Source organism: Anser cygnoides, chromosome 2 (genome assembly GCF_040182565.1).
Source record: "Anser cygnoides isolate HZ-2024a breed goose chromosome 2, Taihu_goose_T2T_genome, whole genome shotgun sequence".
Lineage (NCBI taxonomy): Eukaryota > Metazoa > Chordata > Aves > Anseriformes > Anatidae > Anser > Anser cygnoides.
Genome location: NC_089874.1, coordinates 126,848,535 through 126,864,583, shown reverse-complemented (window position 1 = coordinate 126,864,583; position 16,049 = coordinate 126,848,535). Strand labels below are relative to the sequence as shown.

Sequence of the window (16,049 nt, the reverse complement as noted above, 5' to 3'; positions counted from 1 at the left end):
ATCAAGAGTTATCTTCAGCTGTTCTGGAAGTTTAAGTTAATTATATCGTCTAGTAGTTAGGCCCATGATTTCTGCAGAAGAGTTTTATTTAATGGTCAAGTAAATCTAGAAGAAACCAAAGCGTGTTTTTCTGTGGTTCCTGGTGTTTGTATATAGCTGAGGGGAAAATTTAACGTTTTTGAAATCTTTCTTCACTGGTCATTCCAACAGGCAGACATGGAATAAATTCAGAATATGTGTGCAAATGTGTTGAGTAAATTGAATTGCACTTGTTAGCTAATGTGAATTAATTTATTAGATTATGTGATTGGTGCTTGTTATGAACAGCATTAACTTTTGCTGGCATTACTGTTTCATAATGCTGCATGCTAGCTATTCTGAACTAGTAAGTCTGTTAAAGGATAGACCTCTTCTAACTTCTGCTGGAGGACATCAACAAACACAAAATTGCTCACTGGATATTTGAATCAGTATGTTAAATTTTTATTATTTTCTCACTTGTTAGTGATCACTTTTTGTTTTCCCAAATGTTAAATACACCGTACCATGCAAGATAGCAACTATTTACAGATTTATTATTGTTGTATTCATAAATGGATTGTACAAAAGACCAGCCTGAAAGCTGAACAGTTGGATGCATCGGTATGTAGAAACATTCACAACATTCACTAGAATATTTGTGAAAAATGAAGTGTTACATTTCCCATACAGAACTGTGATTTTTTTTTTTTTAACTTTAGCAGAGTAAGCTGTAAGAAATCCTTTAGCTGTAGCTTAAAGGGAAGTTGCAAAGTCATGGGAGGTATTGCCTTTTTACTTCATTGGTTGCTATTCCAAACAGACTATGTCTACTAATAGACTGTACCTCAGTAAACTGTATATTTTAGCAGACCAAAAATATAAACCCAAGGGTATCTAGGACACCTCCCTCAGCATCTGTTTAGTTGAGCTAGCTGTAGAGTTGCTTCCTTTAATGTCTTCAGGCCATTCAAGTGGCAACTCAATGGATATTCACTAGCACCAAGTAGGTAGAAATTCCTGTGGTAGGACAGTGTTTCCAGGTTCAACTTAGAAGGTGAAATTTTAGGGGCACACGATACAAGCAACTAATTCAACTGTCTTCATCCAGTGTCAATATAAACAAACAGCGTTGACTCTAATGACTCAGCTGTCATACCCCCTTCCCAAAATATACACTAGGCCACCCCCGAGTGGCTGATTTGCTATTTTAATATTTAGATACAGATGCAGCATTGTAGAATTTTTCTTTTTAAAACCTTGGACAGATGGGCCAATATATCTGCATCACCTCAGTCAGCTACTTCTCTCAGCAACTATGAGGAATTCTCAATACCTAAAAGTGCTTCCATGTAATCTTTGGTACTTTACTGATTTTTCTCTTCTTCACTTTTCTGATTTCTGTTTTTTTTTTTTTTTTTTTGGTAGTTGTTTTGTACTGCCTGAAAGTTTTGCTACTGTGCATGGGCTGGAAAGATTGGGGCACTGAGTGCTTGTGTCAGGGAGCATGCACCTCTCCCCTATACCTGGAGCTGCGTCTCTGTTCTAGGGGTCCTGATCGCTTGACGTAGAAAAAAAGTGGAGGCAAGCCAATGCGTAATGCAGGTGCATGCTCTTCAGTGGTAGCAGTTGCTATGTGGTATTGCTTTTGCTTTCATTCCAGCATATTCGGCTGACCTGTCATCTGTTTCTCCAGCAAATTTAATAGGAACTTGAATCTCTGAAGCTAGTAATTCTTTCCGGAAATCCTGCTCTTCACATCTTCATGGCTTTCACTTGAGTGTGGGTGGTTTACCGTGAGGTGGCTTCTGCTCCCAGCTGTCCTCCGTGATCTCTGAGATTTCTGCCCCTTCTCCAGAAGGCCTCGGCTACCCGAGCAGCTGCTGCGTGGTTACTGGTTCAGACTGGAAGATTAGGGTAGCACAAAATATGTGCTGTGTAACCTTAACGTGCAGGGATGTAAACTATGGCATTTCAGCTGCCTTGTGAGTGTCAGAGCTGTCCTTGCAATGTAAGCAGGAATCTGAGAGAGGGGTAGGAGCTAAACAAGCTGTCTCAAGGTAAGTTCTGCTAAAGGCCTGATTCCTTTTCAGCTGTACCTGCGAATTTCCCTCTTACACCTTATTCCTCCTTCTGTTATTTACTGAGCCTTCAAATCAGTTTTTCCCTGTACAGATTTTGTCTTAAGAAAAGCAATCCACCCTGGGCACGTAGAACTATTCTGGAAAAAGTTCTGATTGAACAGCCAACAGATACTGTGTTAGGTCTGTGTGTAAAATCAAATTTTGAAAGAAAGGTTTCATACTTTTTTTCCTCCCTTATGAAAAACATAAAGTAAATAATCTTAATGTTTTGGATTCACAGAAACTCTCAGGAAAAAAAAAATGTTCCTGGAAGTCCACTGTCACTAAGATGTTGGACTTTAATGTGTTCCTTAAGAAAGCAGAGGAGTTAATTCACAGTGGTTAAAATGGTTAAAGTGACACTTAAGATTAAAAACTGTCAGCTTGCTACCACTTTGTCTCCTTCAAGGAAATTTACCCTATAAGCAGTGTAATCTGATAGTTTCAAAAGATTTTGTAACCACTTTAATATTTTTTAAAAAGGCCTAAGTACATAACTTTTCATAAGTTATCTTGTTTTAGGTATTGAATTTAATTATCTTTCAGCTACTATAATAATAACCAGCTCTGATGTTGACTTCTGTTGCTGTTTGAAAGAATTACACGTTAGTGTCTGGTAAAAGTCATCTGAAATGTGTGTTTTTTTTTGTTACCTATGATGATGAACATATTTTTCTTAAAATTAAATTCATTTCCAAGTGATAGGGTTACAAAATCTTGTGCAGAATTTTCCAAGCAAATCAACGTGAATGCTCCGAGCACACACAATAAAGTTAGCACAGTTGGCATCAGTCGATCTTCAGAGCTCAGATCAACTGAACAATGACTACATAATGATGGTCAGGTAGTTCTGGATGTTGTGGGACTAATGACATATGTACAGTAGAGATTAATCTCATTGTGCTTAGGCACATGATTTCTTAATGTGCTAACATGCAGTCAGTGACATGTTATTCCTTTTTATTCTATACATGTGAGAATTTCAGACAGATGTATACTACCTTTCTATTTGAAGTAATTTTTCAAATCACATTTTTGGTCTGAAATCTTGAAAAATGCACTAGTACTATACAACAATAATGAAGACAGCTCTTCGGCTTTTGTTTTGACCCAATAGGAATTTCTACTTTGGTTATTTCAATAAATTCCAGTCCTGTAGAACTGATAACATTCTGCAGAATTCCAGAATAAATTCAAGTGTATTCTGTAAAAACTGTTGTTGAGAACTTGATTCTTAACCAAATGCCACAACCAAAGAGGGAGAATTTTGCTTAAAAGCTACTTAATGACAATTTTTTGCTTTCCTCTGAGAATTTAATTAATATGTATACAATTAAATAATCTCATTTAACCTGTATCTTGTTACCATCCTTTTTTGCCATATCTATGTTTAGTATACCACTTCTACTTTTGATTAACTATTCCTCTAATTAGGCAGTTTTATAACTCCTGATAAAAGCAATGGAGTTAGTTCTGCATTTTTCTTGCTGTCCTACTCAAAATCCACAACATTGTTGGCATTTCTAGAGAAACAGAGGTACTGTTATTCTAGCTGTTGGGAGTAGGCACTAGCAAATAATAATTAAAAAACAAAACAAAAAAACAAGTCAGAGAGAAATTTTCTAGGTATCATTTGTCAGATGAACCTGCTTGTTCTGTCTGCAGAATTCCATGTTAGTCTCCAGGTATTTTTCTGTCAACTTCTCCTTATCTTGACACTTTGAACAAGTAAGTTGTTTGCAAGAGCAGTTGTATACTGCCTGAAACTATTTGCTAATTCACGTTAAGGCTGGTAAATTTTGAAAGTTAAGGGTACTTTGAAAAATAAGTATCATTCATAAAAGTTACATCATATTTTCTGTTTAAAAAAAAAAAAGCTCAACTGAAAATTTATACAGCTGTATCTGACTGATTTGTCAGATAAATATGCGTAATGGATAATGAAGATTACATTTTCCTTTGTGGAAACATATTTTCTTACGCAACTACTAATGTACTCACCTCCCCTTTTCCTAAATTTCCTCTTTTCCTTTTTATTTGCTCATTCTTTAAATCCACCAGCTGTCTTTGTGCCTAACAGAAGAGTTCTACAATTTGCTGCCTCTGTATTGTCTGGAAAAAGGCAAGCCTCTTGCACCTCTGCTCAGACAAATGCTTGAAATTTTTAATTCAGTATATTGTCAGTGGTCTGAAAATAATTCTGTAGATAGCAATGGACTTACTTTACTTTGCAGCTCTGTTAAGGTTTTCAGTTAAAAAAAAAAAAGTATTTGTTATGTTTTTACTGATAAGACAACTTTAGATTCTTTACAGAGGGAGCTTGGGATATATTTATCTTCTGTGGTGTTTCCAGCGTGCTTCACAGGATAACATTCATGTGAAGTGTGTCACTATAGATATGTCTGTGTTTGTAGATACATATCTCTGGACAGATGTTTAAGTGCTAAAAGTATATTACCTAAAGATAGTGACCAAAACTTTAGTATCTTCTGACTTACACTGTCTTCTTCAACATTACAAATTAGTCAGTTGGCAAAGAAAAAAGCAGTTAGAATTCTACTAGTTACTGGAAATTATATAGCGCGCTCTCTCTCTCTCTCTAAACCAATCTCAATTTCTTGCGTTAAATAGTTTTGATTAATATGAAAATCACTGTGTTTGAGGAGAGGAGCATACTACACTTAAAGGATTTTCATAATTAGAAACCAGAAAATTTCCACATCTTAGATTTCACTTTTTTGTTAAAGTGTCAGCGTGGAAATAGTAATGCATTTGGTTTGCCCAAATTTGTAATTGCTAAAGGTTTTTAAGTGAAAGCTTTTAATCCAAGTGAACTGCTTATGCATACATCTACCATACAAAAGAATACTGATCAGCTTTCAGTTGGTAAAATGCCTAAGTAGAAATCAACAAGCATGCTAAAATTCAGGTTAAAGCTAATTGCAGTGCAAAATAGTTTTATAAAATTTTAATACTGAGTTTTGGTATTTTAATAGGCTCATGTGTAATATTCAAACAGCTGAGCACAAGTAAGTAAATGCTAGTGGGAAAACATTCTATTATGTAAAATAAAATCATATTGTAACTAGCTTATTTGCTAAAAGCTACCATTTCTAGAAGCTGAATATTTTTTGTACTATACGAAATGTTATTGTTTTGTGTGTGTTACTGAGGAACAAATCAACTTTTAATGTTATTGTTTCCTGTCATATCAAGGTGCGTTTTTACCATACTGGTGTAGCAAGCTGTTCTTAATTTCATCTGAATGCTTGTCACATGCTTCTGGCAACGTATGCTTTAGGCAGGAGAGATTTTGACAAGAAAGCATGCAATTGCATGTTTAACAAGTCTTCAAACTTTGTTTTGAATTTCACCTTTAAAACGAAAAGTATTGAAATAGGCCTATTGTTTGAATAACCCTACTCCATTAAGTACATGAATCTTTACCCCTCCAGGCTATGTTCATTTGCATTTTATCTCTGCCACTCTTCCACACTTTTATTTCACTCTTGACCCTGTTTCTAGGAGATGTGCGAGTAAGAAGTCGGGCAGGATTTGAAACAGAGAGAAGAGGTTCTCATCCATACATTGATTTCCGTATTTTTCACTGTAAGTATTTAAAAGCAGATTAATGACAAATAAACAAAGGCTTCCATTAAGTTTAACTAATGAGCCTCTAAAAATAGTTAGCAGCTTATATAGCAAGACCATTTTTTATATTACTTAAGAAAATCTTTCATGCTACTTCATTACCAAAAATTGAATAAGAAAATCTTCACCACTAAATTTCTGTTTCTAAAAATATAGCTTAAACTTGTATTTATTGAATTTAGACCTGAATTCCTATGGAAATAAAGACTTATCTAAAAATACTGATGTGTATGCTGAGTACTTACTTGGAAGACACAATCAGTTGAGAAGAATACTTTCCTGCTTTTATAAAGCAGCAGAAGGGCCCGGTGCAGGATGATGCTTGAAAAGAATTATTGTACGTTGTTCTTGACCTGATCGTAGTCAGTCAGTATTTCATTTTCTCAAACAGGTAGCTAGACCTTAAATTTTTCACAGACAGACAAATCTAAAATAGAGATTAAAGTGTTATAAGCAAATAACACACTAATTTTTTTAATTATGGGTTTTAGGAAACACTTTTTTTTCTCAGAGAAGTGTTACAATAAGAATATTTTTGGATAAATTCACTTTTTTTTCTTTACATCCATATTATAACTAAATATATCAGTACTTGTAATATCAAAGCTGCAGTAACCACCATACCTGAATATGCAGCAGAATGCAGATGATGTGTTAATTCAAGGATGCAAATAATATTAACGTATTGTCATGAAGTATCTATACCAATGTTGTATCTACACAATTCTGAGTAGTCTGTGCAACGGTGAGATTTAGAAAAGCTATTTCATGGCAACAAGTGTGGTTGTAATTACCTTATTAATAAAAACCGAGTGGCAGAAACTGTGCTAATTAATAGTCTGATCTTACCTGAAGTTGCTCATTTTTAAAGTAGGTCACTACTTAAATCTAAAACTCTTAAACTCTAAGTTTCATTCAAAAGTTAGTTTCATAAAATAGGTGAGAAAACAAAGTTTGAAGAGTATGATGTATTGAACGTTTAAATAAAGAGGAGAAGGATTCTGTCTCAAGTCCTGATAATTCTGCCAAGAATTAAAAAAAAAAAACCTGTAAAAATAGCATGCAATTTATGAATTTTATATACATATATATAAAGATACGTGGCATTTCATGCTGATACAGGAAAATATTAACAGTAGTACTAAAAGAACAGCATGTTAGTCTTGTGTGATATTATTGCCATTGTCAAATTAACTGTATTTTCTATGATACTCATCACGCTGTTTCCGTCCTGACAATTGTGCATTGGGCAGATGAGGAAAAGGATTTTCACACCCTTTCTTCTTGCCCCTACTTGTTCAGGCACAGGCAGCAACTTTTAGCAACATCAACTGTGGTGTCTGATGACAGCAAGGAATGTTGCTAGGAGGCCCAAAAATTCTTCGGCTGTAACTTTCCTCTGGAGTCAGCTGCTGTGGCAGTTCTGAGTTGCCATATTATAGTCAGATTTATTTTGCACTTAAGAATTTTGGCCTGTTGCAGAGTTGATCGTAGACTTCAGACTCCTGCTACTTCATGTAGAGTTTCTTTCCTATAAAGAATAAGGAATTCTCAGGTGAACGAGGGCACATAAGGAATTCAGCCCCATATCCCACAGTACCAGTAAATTATCTGTTCGTTTACAGAATTAAAAAAAAAAAAAAAAGTTTTCATTCTCCCTGCAATGCTAATTGAGTCCTGATCAGTGTTTCCCTAATAGTTTTAGGCAAAAGTTGTAATATCTTGCTACTAGACTGCAGGTAGAGAGGAGTTGTGGAACCTGATCAGACCTGATTCTTGGGATCCTTATTTATTTTTTCCTCTTGTAACTCCAGAAGAATTTTGCCATATTCAGCTGTGGGGCTGAAAAATGGTCAACCGTGAGAGGAGCCAGTCAAGCTAAAACATGTTCTCCTTTGCTTGGAGCAAAAACTGCGCTGAAATGGGTCTCTTCTACAGCAGAGGCAGACTAAGGCATCTGGTTGTTGTCCTTTTTTTCCCTCTCCACAACAGCTACATACCGAACATCAGTAATGCATGGCTATGTTTCCTTCGTGGTGTTTGTGAAGTTTCATTGTAACTTTCATCTGTTATTGACTAACTCTACAATGTGTTTCTCAAAATTTTGCAATGATTATTGCTTACCTCTTTTACAGATGACATATCATGGCTGTCATTCACAGTGTTGAAGCATTATTGCCGTTTTATATTTTGCTTAGCTAATTTTTGTTGTTTAGCATCATTTTCTTTTTTTTCTCAGTGATGTTTTGTGGAGAACGTCCAAGTCTTTCAGAAAGTTGAGCCAATAAACTGCTGATTAGTTTTTCCAATGTTTTATTAATAGACTCTTAATCCAAACTTTTATTGATAGGTTTGAAGAGTACAGAATTTTAAACGCATGACTGCATTTTCAGAAAGCTACTGGTGTTTTTTTTTTTGGGGGGAGGAGGTTGAAAATCAATCATTTTTCTTTTTAATACTATTTTCATTTGCAACTTCAACTTGCGTTGCCAAATACCAAAGTAAACCTTGTTAACATCTCAAGATCACTTCTATTTCTTCTTAAGGATTATAAACTCAGCGTCTGCATCTTCATCCCAGCATTCTGTAATTGGTATATGAATATTCAACTCTCTAAATTGGCTAGAAGTATTCTTACCTGTAACTTCTTTCTAGGAAAACCGGTTGTAAAGTGACTGCTGGAAAAATGTTTTTGTTTCTGTTGTTGTTAGAGATAGTAATGTGGGAGACACATCTGCGGATTATGAATGCAAGATTTGACTGATGGTCAAACTACATTTTTTGGGTGCCAGCTTTTCTTCTACGCTGTACGCTGTTCCAGGAATCACATTTTGCTAGCTCTTCACAGGAACTCATCAGAAAGAACAGCGCAATAAACAGGTTTTTGTTTGAACAAGACTACATCCTGCCACATGGGAAAAGTCAGTATTGTGTCCCACGTGTTGGTTGGTAATCAGTTGTCACTGGGACGGCAATTAGTAGTTTATCTGTTACTGTCATCTGTTGATTATGTTTCTGTGGAACCGTGGGCAAGTTAGCAGCTAAAGGCTGTGGATTCTGGAGAAGGGAGAGCAGCCACATAACTTCCTTCCTCAGAAGTAAATTAAATGTAATTTTTGTTCAGTGGATATACATTTTTCACAGTTACACAGTAAACTGCATATACTTTAACAGTATTTTACTTATTTGAATGTAGAGCACTGAATCTACATTGCACTCCTCAGGTAACAAGTTTGACGTTTTACTGTCTGACTACCATCATGTGCAATTTGATTGTCGGGGAAGTTACTGAAAAAGTGATTGCAGTGGTTATGGTCATTCTCGTTCTCTGGTGGTTTATGAATAGGCTACAGTTAAAGTGGTTGCTTTTTGAATTGTTTCTGAACAATTTAATGTCAACAGATTACATTGATAAAAGCTGCTGCAAAACGAAATACGTGCTAGAATAATTAGTAAATGATAGTATGTGAATGCTTCCTTTTTAAAAATAGCAAACCAACAATAAAGCTTTGGGTTTTTGTTTTCTGGTTATTGAGAGGTTATCAGTAAAGTTGAATTTGTTAAAATGTATGCATGTATATATGTGCGTATAGATACTTTGTGTTTGTGAAGACTCTTTGGCATATACAAACAGAATATATTGTGTACTCTCATCACTGTTCATCTGAGAAAAATCAGTGAATATGCTCAGTGAGGTGCACAATATGTTACAGTGGGGAAATGAAGCCAAAATGAATAAGATAACAAACAAAATCATGAAGCATCTTATGCAGATACAACTTAATACTTATAAAATTCCTTTTTGGGAAAAGGTTGTTGGGTATGGTCTGGAAGAAACAGATAACAAACAAACAAACAAAAAACTTTGGTCTTGTGGAGAGCAAACTTTTTTTTTCTTCTTGCCTTTCCTTTTGTATCTGCATGAGAACAGATAAGATCTTGTCAAAAGACTATCACAACTCTCTCATGCCACTGTAGTCTGAGCGTATTTGTACAAGATGATGGTGATGTTGCCAACACGCGGCTCTATTTTGTGTTCCAGAGATAACTGAGTATGTCACATCTGCAAGTTAAAATATCTTAGAAGTAAGAGAAGATTTTTGAGTTAATCAGTATGTTTCTGTAAACATTTAGGAATGACTCAGTTTTGAATCAAATTGGTGCTTACAGTACAGAGATACATCCTGGAGAGAAAACGTGATTGGAGCTCGCTGACATCACTGAGATATAGATAGATGTCTTCTCCCTGGCTGCATTCGGAGCCTTCTTTATAGTGGAAAGGAAGAGTTCAGGTGACTTGCATTGGCGATGTATAAATCTGATTCTCTTTGAGTGCAAAGACATGAAGAAATGCCAGATTTTATCTTTGGTGTACAACTTTCAGACAAAGATAAGAGTGGATAAATACACTGAACGTTGTATCTGCTACTTTGAGATCTGGCAAGTGTCAGCATCGGCTGTTTTCAGTGTTGCTTTGAACTTGCCTCGTTCACAAATCATTGAAAAGATATACCTTGGACAGTGAAGTAGACTTACCTTAGCTGAAAGGCCAGAAGTCAAATGAGGAAGAAGAATTCAAGTCCAAATTGATTGCCTTAAAGAGTTTGGGAGATCCGTAACAGTACCTGAACATGCTTTTGACTGTCATCTGGAGGCTAAGATAAAATGAGCACAGCCCAGAAGAAATTGAATGCTCATTTTTATTTCATTAAAATAGAGGAATTACTGAGCTGAATTTGTTGAACAGGAAAGAAAGTTATTCTTAAATGTTCTACTGTGAAGAAAGGCAAATTTCCCAACAAATAAAATCATGTGAGGAGATTCCTGTGTGGTGAGAGGTTGATTTAAGTATTTTATTTCCGTGTGAAAATACCAGCACTAAGGACTGAAAGGCTCACACTCAAGAGATTTCTCTGAAAGCTGCCTTTCTGTGCAGGACACATTCTGAAATTAGCATCTCTTTTTTAGCAATCCAGATTATGAATATAGTTTTTCTCGTTCAGATGAGAGAGATTTTTACTTTAAATTAGTGTAGACAGTGCAATCACTCAAGGGAAGTTGCAAAAGCCTAGTCATGGGAAGATCTAAAAAGAGCTTTGGTCAAAATAAAACAGTGAAATTAAACTTGAAATCCAAGTATATTTTTGTAAGCTTGGTTAAGGAAGATTTCCATGTAAAAGCTTCCAGTTAAGAATACAGGACATATATATATGTATTTTGCTATCATAGATGGTTATTTTATCTACAAATTCCTCAAGTTTCTGAAAAACAGCATGTGCTCTGGAGTCTTGCACTGGTACAGCGCAGTGTTTATTGCTGAGGTAAGTTTGACCTTAGAAGAAGACACAACCACATTCTATTTTTTTCACATCTTTTTGAACCTCTCTAATGTGTTCATTTTTCCAGGTAGTTTATTTTTAAAGTCGTACTTAGAGCCAAGTTTGCCATCATAAAAAAAAAAGCATGCATTCTTTTGTTTTTGTCTGTTCCCCATGTGACTTTTCTACTTACAGTCATGCAGCCTTTTAAAGGAATTCTCCTTTTTCTGTCAACCAGTATGTTTCTTTTTTGAATTCTTCTTTCATTTGTGTGTGTGGGGAAGAAAGGCCAAAAAGAATTACTTGATAGTTCTGTCATTCCATTGTCACGGAACTGAAGAATTATAGAACACAAAAGAGTGGGTGTTTTCTTGGAAGACATCTAGAAAAAAAGATCTGGTGATTATTGTCTGGAGTATATTATCCTTGTTTTGGGAGAAGACTTGAACCATTATGTTGTCATGTGTTCTTGTTTCTTCTTCAAGAGCATTAACATCTCAACACTGGCGAGACTTAAGTATAACTTTTTTCCCCCCCCAAGGAATAATAGTGTATTCTGATGATACTCAGCTAAATATTTTCCTTCAATGAAGTTTATTGGTTTACACTATACTGGTGTGAGCTACAGATTTGCCTTGCCCTGTAGATGGAGTCAGGTCAAAGAAAGAAAGTATGTAACTACAAGATTGCTGGGGTTATGATTCGGTATATTGATAGGAGAAGAGTATGTCTTATGCGTACTGTTCCCTAGTTCTCAGATAATTATAAAATGTTATGCAGTCCAGCACAGGAGTTCCATTGCTCAATTCACTTAATTTTATATTGTGCCTGTGGTATTTACAAAGATTGAGGAGCCAAAATTCAAAAGAATTATATGGATAGAGTCCTTTTAGATATCTTTTCATAGTGTTTTCTTTACACTTTTGGTGCTGTGTTATTTAAAGGAATACAATACCTTTGGTGACTTGGCATTTAATTTGTACTGCAGTAGTAAAATTCCTGTACTTTGAGTCATTTCTCTCAAATTCTTTGCTTTGAGCAGAGAGTTGGTCCAAAGAGTTATGAGAAGTCTCATCCATCCTGAAGTATTCTGATGGTCTGTGGCTTTTATACTTTGCTAAAACAGTATTTTATTCTGCAAGATTCTTCAGAGAGGGGATTATCTTCCACGATCATGGTGTCTAATGGTTGTACTTGGTCATTGGGAGATATCTGTCTGCTAGCGTTTCTACTAGATTGGTAGTACTGCTAGAGTTTCTTGAAAGTTAATTCCTTTTTTTTATTCCAGTCAGTCAGATGACACTTGCAAAGCCATGTTTCTTTCACTAATCCTTAATCCGTAGCATAATTTTCAGTGATCATTTAATTAAAAAAAAAAAAGTGTGAATGTGTACACAAATGCATACATAGGATACCTTAAAACAGTTTGACCTGACTTTCTTTTAAGAGGTGATCTATTGCCTTACAATGATGCTAACAGGGCTTAAGAGTGGATCTAAGGAAGTATAACAATGTAATTTAGACACTAGTAATCTATATATATAGACTTTAAAGTCCTTCTGAAATTGTATCTCACAAATTAAATCATAGATTTTATTAATGACTCTGATATCAAATGCCTTAAAAGTACTTAAAAATGCAAACTGTGACAGTGAAAACCTTAATGTAGAGCTAAACAGGACTCAAAGAAAAAAGAGAGATCTAATGTAATGCACTTCCTAACGGTTTGATGGGAATAGATGTGAAATTAGAATGCTTATGGGTCCCTCTAGTGGTGTGAAGTGCTAGGTAATACTTTCAAATTGTTCATAAATAGAAAATGATTTGTATCTTGGAAGGCCTTAGAAATACAGTTACAGTTGTCATGTGAAATTGAATATTTCTTTCCCATATATTTACAGGTAGTGGAAAATTTCTTTTAGTATCTCAAGGTTTGTGATATCTGCTATGTAAAAATAATGAAAAGAATAGCTAAGTAAATCTGTAGTTGTCTTTACTATACCAAAATTGTGAGATGTTCCATGAAGAGAAAAGAGATTCTCTGTAGTTCATTTTTTTAGAAGAAGAATCTCCTCTGGTGGACCTGTGCACCTCAAACTTCAGTTTGATATTCAAACATAAGAAATATTCACACACAAGAAAGATCCACCCTTTCACTTCTTTTATTATACACCTCAAATTTATTTTTTTTTCTGTTAGTGGCAGAGATATCAGATATCCTCGGTTAAACTCTTTCTACTGATAATAGTAAAAATAAATAAATTTTATCATGGATAATTTCATATTTATGTTTAAGGCTGTAGCATGGAAGATGTAGAGGTAAAGTTCATGTGCTGGACTGCCTTGTTTTGACGAAAACCCCATCAGAGGCTAGGAGTCATTATCTTTGCATTGAAAGAATTGGTTTTGCTAGGATTTAAGGCTTCTATGAATAAGAAATTAAACCATTAAGTTATCATTACTCCTTTCATTCTTTTTCCTTACTGTACAAAAGTTGCAAACATTGAGAATAAATATATCAAACATTGAGAATAAATATATTAATCTGTAGGTGACTTTGATTGTTTTTTCCCTATTTTGCATTTTTATTTCAACACAAGAAAAAAAAATCTAATATCCCTGTGAAATGTGATAAATTTTCTTTCAGTTTTTCTTGAAGTAGAACACACCTAAAAGAGCGGGAAAAGATTAGACGCTGCATCTTGGAATGCAGATGAAACCTGTTGCACGAAGGCAACTTGCATAACTTAATATTTTTGATGTTTATTCATAACATTTTGCTAAAATAATAATTGTTTACCAACATCAGTTAATTTTTCTTTATTTTAGAGTATTTCAGATGTTTTGTCCTATTCGCATCTCATTTCTAGATGCCTGGAAACAAGAATGACTGTCTAAATAAATAAATAAATAAACGAATTTAGAAGTAAAAAATATATTGGATGGTATTCTAACTTTAAGTGGGGAGTGAACCAAAAAAGGAAGAACGTCATAGGAGAGCTGCTGTTGACTAGGCACAAAGACTTACAGTTTCTGTCTTCAGGTTTCTTGCATCAAAGCTGGTTCTGAATGCTGTAGCTTCCTTCTTAGCATTTCCAACATCCTGACTTTGCTTTCATGTCATGTACTTATTTATTTTATCAGTCTAATTTATCCTTATACTGTCCTTTATCTCTTAAGAACAAATGCTCAGGATTAGACATTAGAAAGGCATTTAGCACACGGAAAGCTCATGAAATGAAGGACGTTTGGGCTGGGAGGAGGAATGTTTTCATGCCATGTCTAGAGCAAACGTAATGCACTCTTCCATTACAAATGGAAAGAAAATAAAGCTGTTTTGGTGCCCTGTGGTTTTTTTTTATTTTATCTTTTATTTTATTTTAAAATAAATATTTTATATTTTAAAATATATCTGAAATTAGAAAAAAATGTCAGACCACCCTCTTCTATCATTGGTCATAAAACTACATGTTAATCATATATATAAAGGGAAAACAAGTTTCTATTGCATGGTTGCATCATTCAGGCTTTACCAGTCCTTCCCATGAACTTGTCTTTGCTGGTCTTCCAGAACTTACAAAAGGATTTTTTTTTAATTTTTATTTCTATGTTATCTTTACAATAATACTTTATGACAGAAAGGGAGCTGCAAGTATGGATGCTATCAGTGTTACTGCAGCTTAAAAATCTTTTTTTTTCTTCCTTGAAAGCTAGCTATTTTCTTTTTCAGCCTCCTTTTTAAATTAATTACCTGTCAAACCTCCACATCTGACTCACCTATCCCAAATCATTCCCTATCAAATGTTTAACTATTTTAGGGAGATCAGTTCACTTGCTGGGTTGGTGTAGTCCCCCTGAATCGGGTATTCGGGAAGTGCAGAATCTGGAAGGGCTCAAAATCTCTTCTCTCATTTCGAAGTTACTCTGATCATTGGAGATCTAAATGGTGGGATGGTTGGTCCAGCTGTTAGTACCTTCAGCTGAACTGGGGATATACGTGTGGAATGAACAGTAGTTCAAAGGGAAATGCCAGGTCCTGCACCTCAGGAGGAACAGCCCCAAGGCACCGGCACAAGCACAGGAAGCATTTCTTCGCTGTGTGGGTGACCGAGCACTGGCACAGGTTGCCCAGAGAGGTTGTGGAGTCTCCCTCCTTGGAGATCCTCAAAGCCACCCGGACATAGGCCTGGGCAGCCTGCTCTGGGTGGCCCTACGTGAGCAGGGGGTTGGACCGGATGGCTGCAGAGGTCCCTTCCAGCCTCCAGCCACCTTGTGGGGCTGTAATAGCAGTATTGCTGCCTAGAAAGCTGGAATGAAGTGGGCTTTGTTGTAGCTTGCTTGAGTTACATCAAGTGGAGCAGTGCTTTCCAGAACCACAAAATGGTTGGAGGCTGGACTTTTTTTCTTTTAGTAAATAAGGGGGAGGAATAAAATAATATGTACAGGTCGTGGTTTATGAACTGTACAAACTCATAATTTAGAGGTGAAAATTATTTTGAAGTTGAATCTCACTAGTGTATTGCAAAGTAAAGCGTAATGACTGTTCAGCTTCGCAGGAAACTGCATTTCCTTTGAAAATTTAATTTTTCTGTACCCACATAGTGAGAAAAACTATTGAAATTTGTGCAAATCCCCTCAAATGACTTACAAATGTGAAAATAGGTGGAACGTAGGGACAGGCAGCTGAATGATCATGTTTTGTTTTCTGTTTTGTGCTTTGCTGTTAAAAATTTGGTTTACTTGTGTTACCTGCACTGTGCTGCTGTTCTAGCAAAGACTGAGTGGCATCTATGAAAGAGGTACTTGTAGCATGACATCAGAAGTAGCTTTTTGTTAACTACAGATCTGTAAAAAGACTTCCTATGACCAAGAAAACTATTTGTACTTCTGGAAGATTTTTCCTATTGAAGGATGTTGTTTTACTGAGATTTAGTGAAAT

The 16,049-nt window shown here is 35.5% G+C and overlaps 1 protein-coding gene across 4 annotated transcripts in view; it reads left to right on the top strand.

Moving 5' to 3' along the window:
* The window catches only part of PDE7A (phosphodiesterase 7A), a 77,657-nt gene that overhangs the window by 42,910 nt on the left and 18,698 nt on the right, over nucleotides 1-16,049 (top strand). For 2 of the 4 annotated variants that reach the window (XM_066993036.1, XM_066993035.1), the window contains exons 3-4: nucleotides 5,138-5,170; nucleotides 5,667-5,750. The exons of 1 other annotated variant lie outside the window; for it this stretch is intronic. In XM_066993036.1, the coding sequence (XP_066849137.1) occupies nucleotides 5,138-5,170; nucleotides 5,667-5,750 (117 nt within the window). The remainder of the gene's footprint in view (nucleotides 1-5,137; nucleotides 5,171-5,666; nucleotides 5,751-16,049) is intronic. One more of the 4 variants, XM_013185876.3, reaches the window with a different exon arrangement.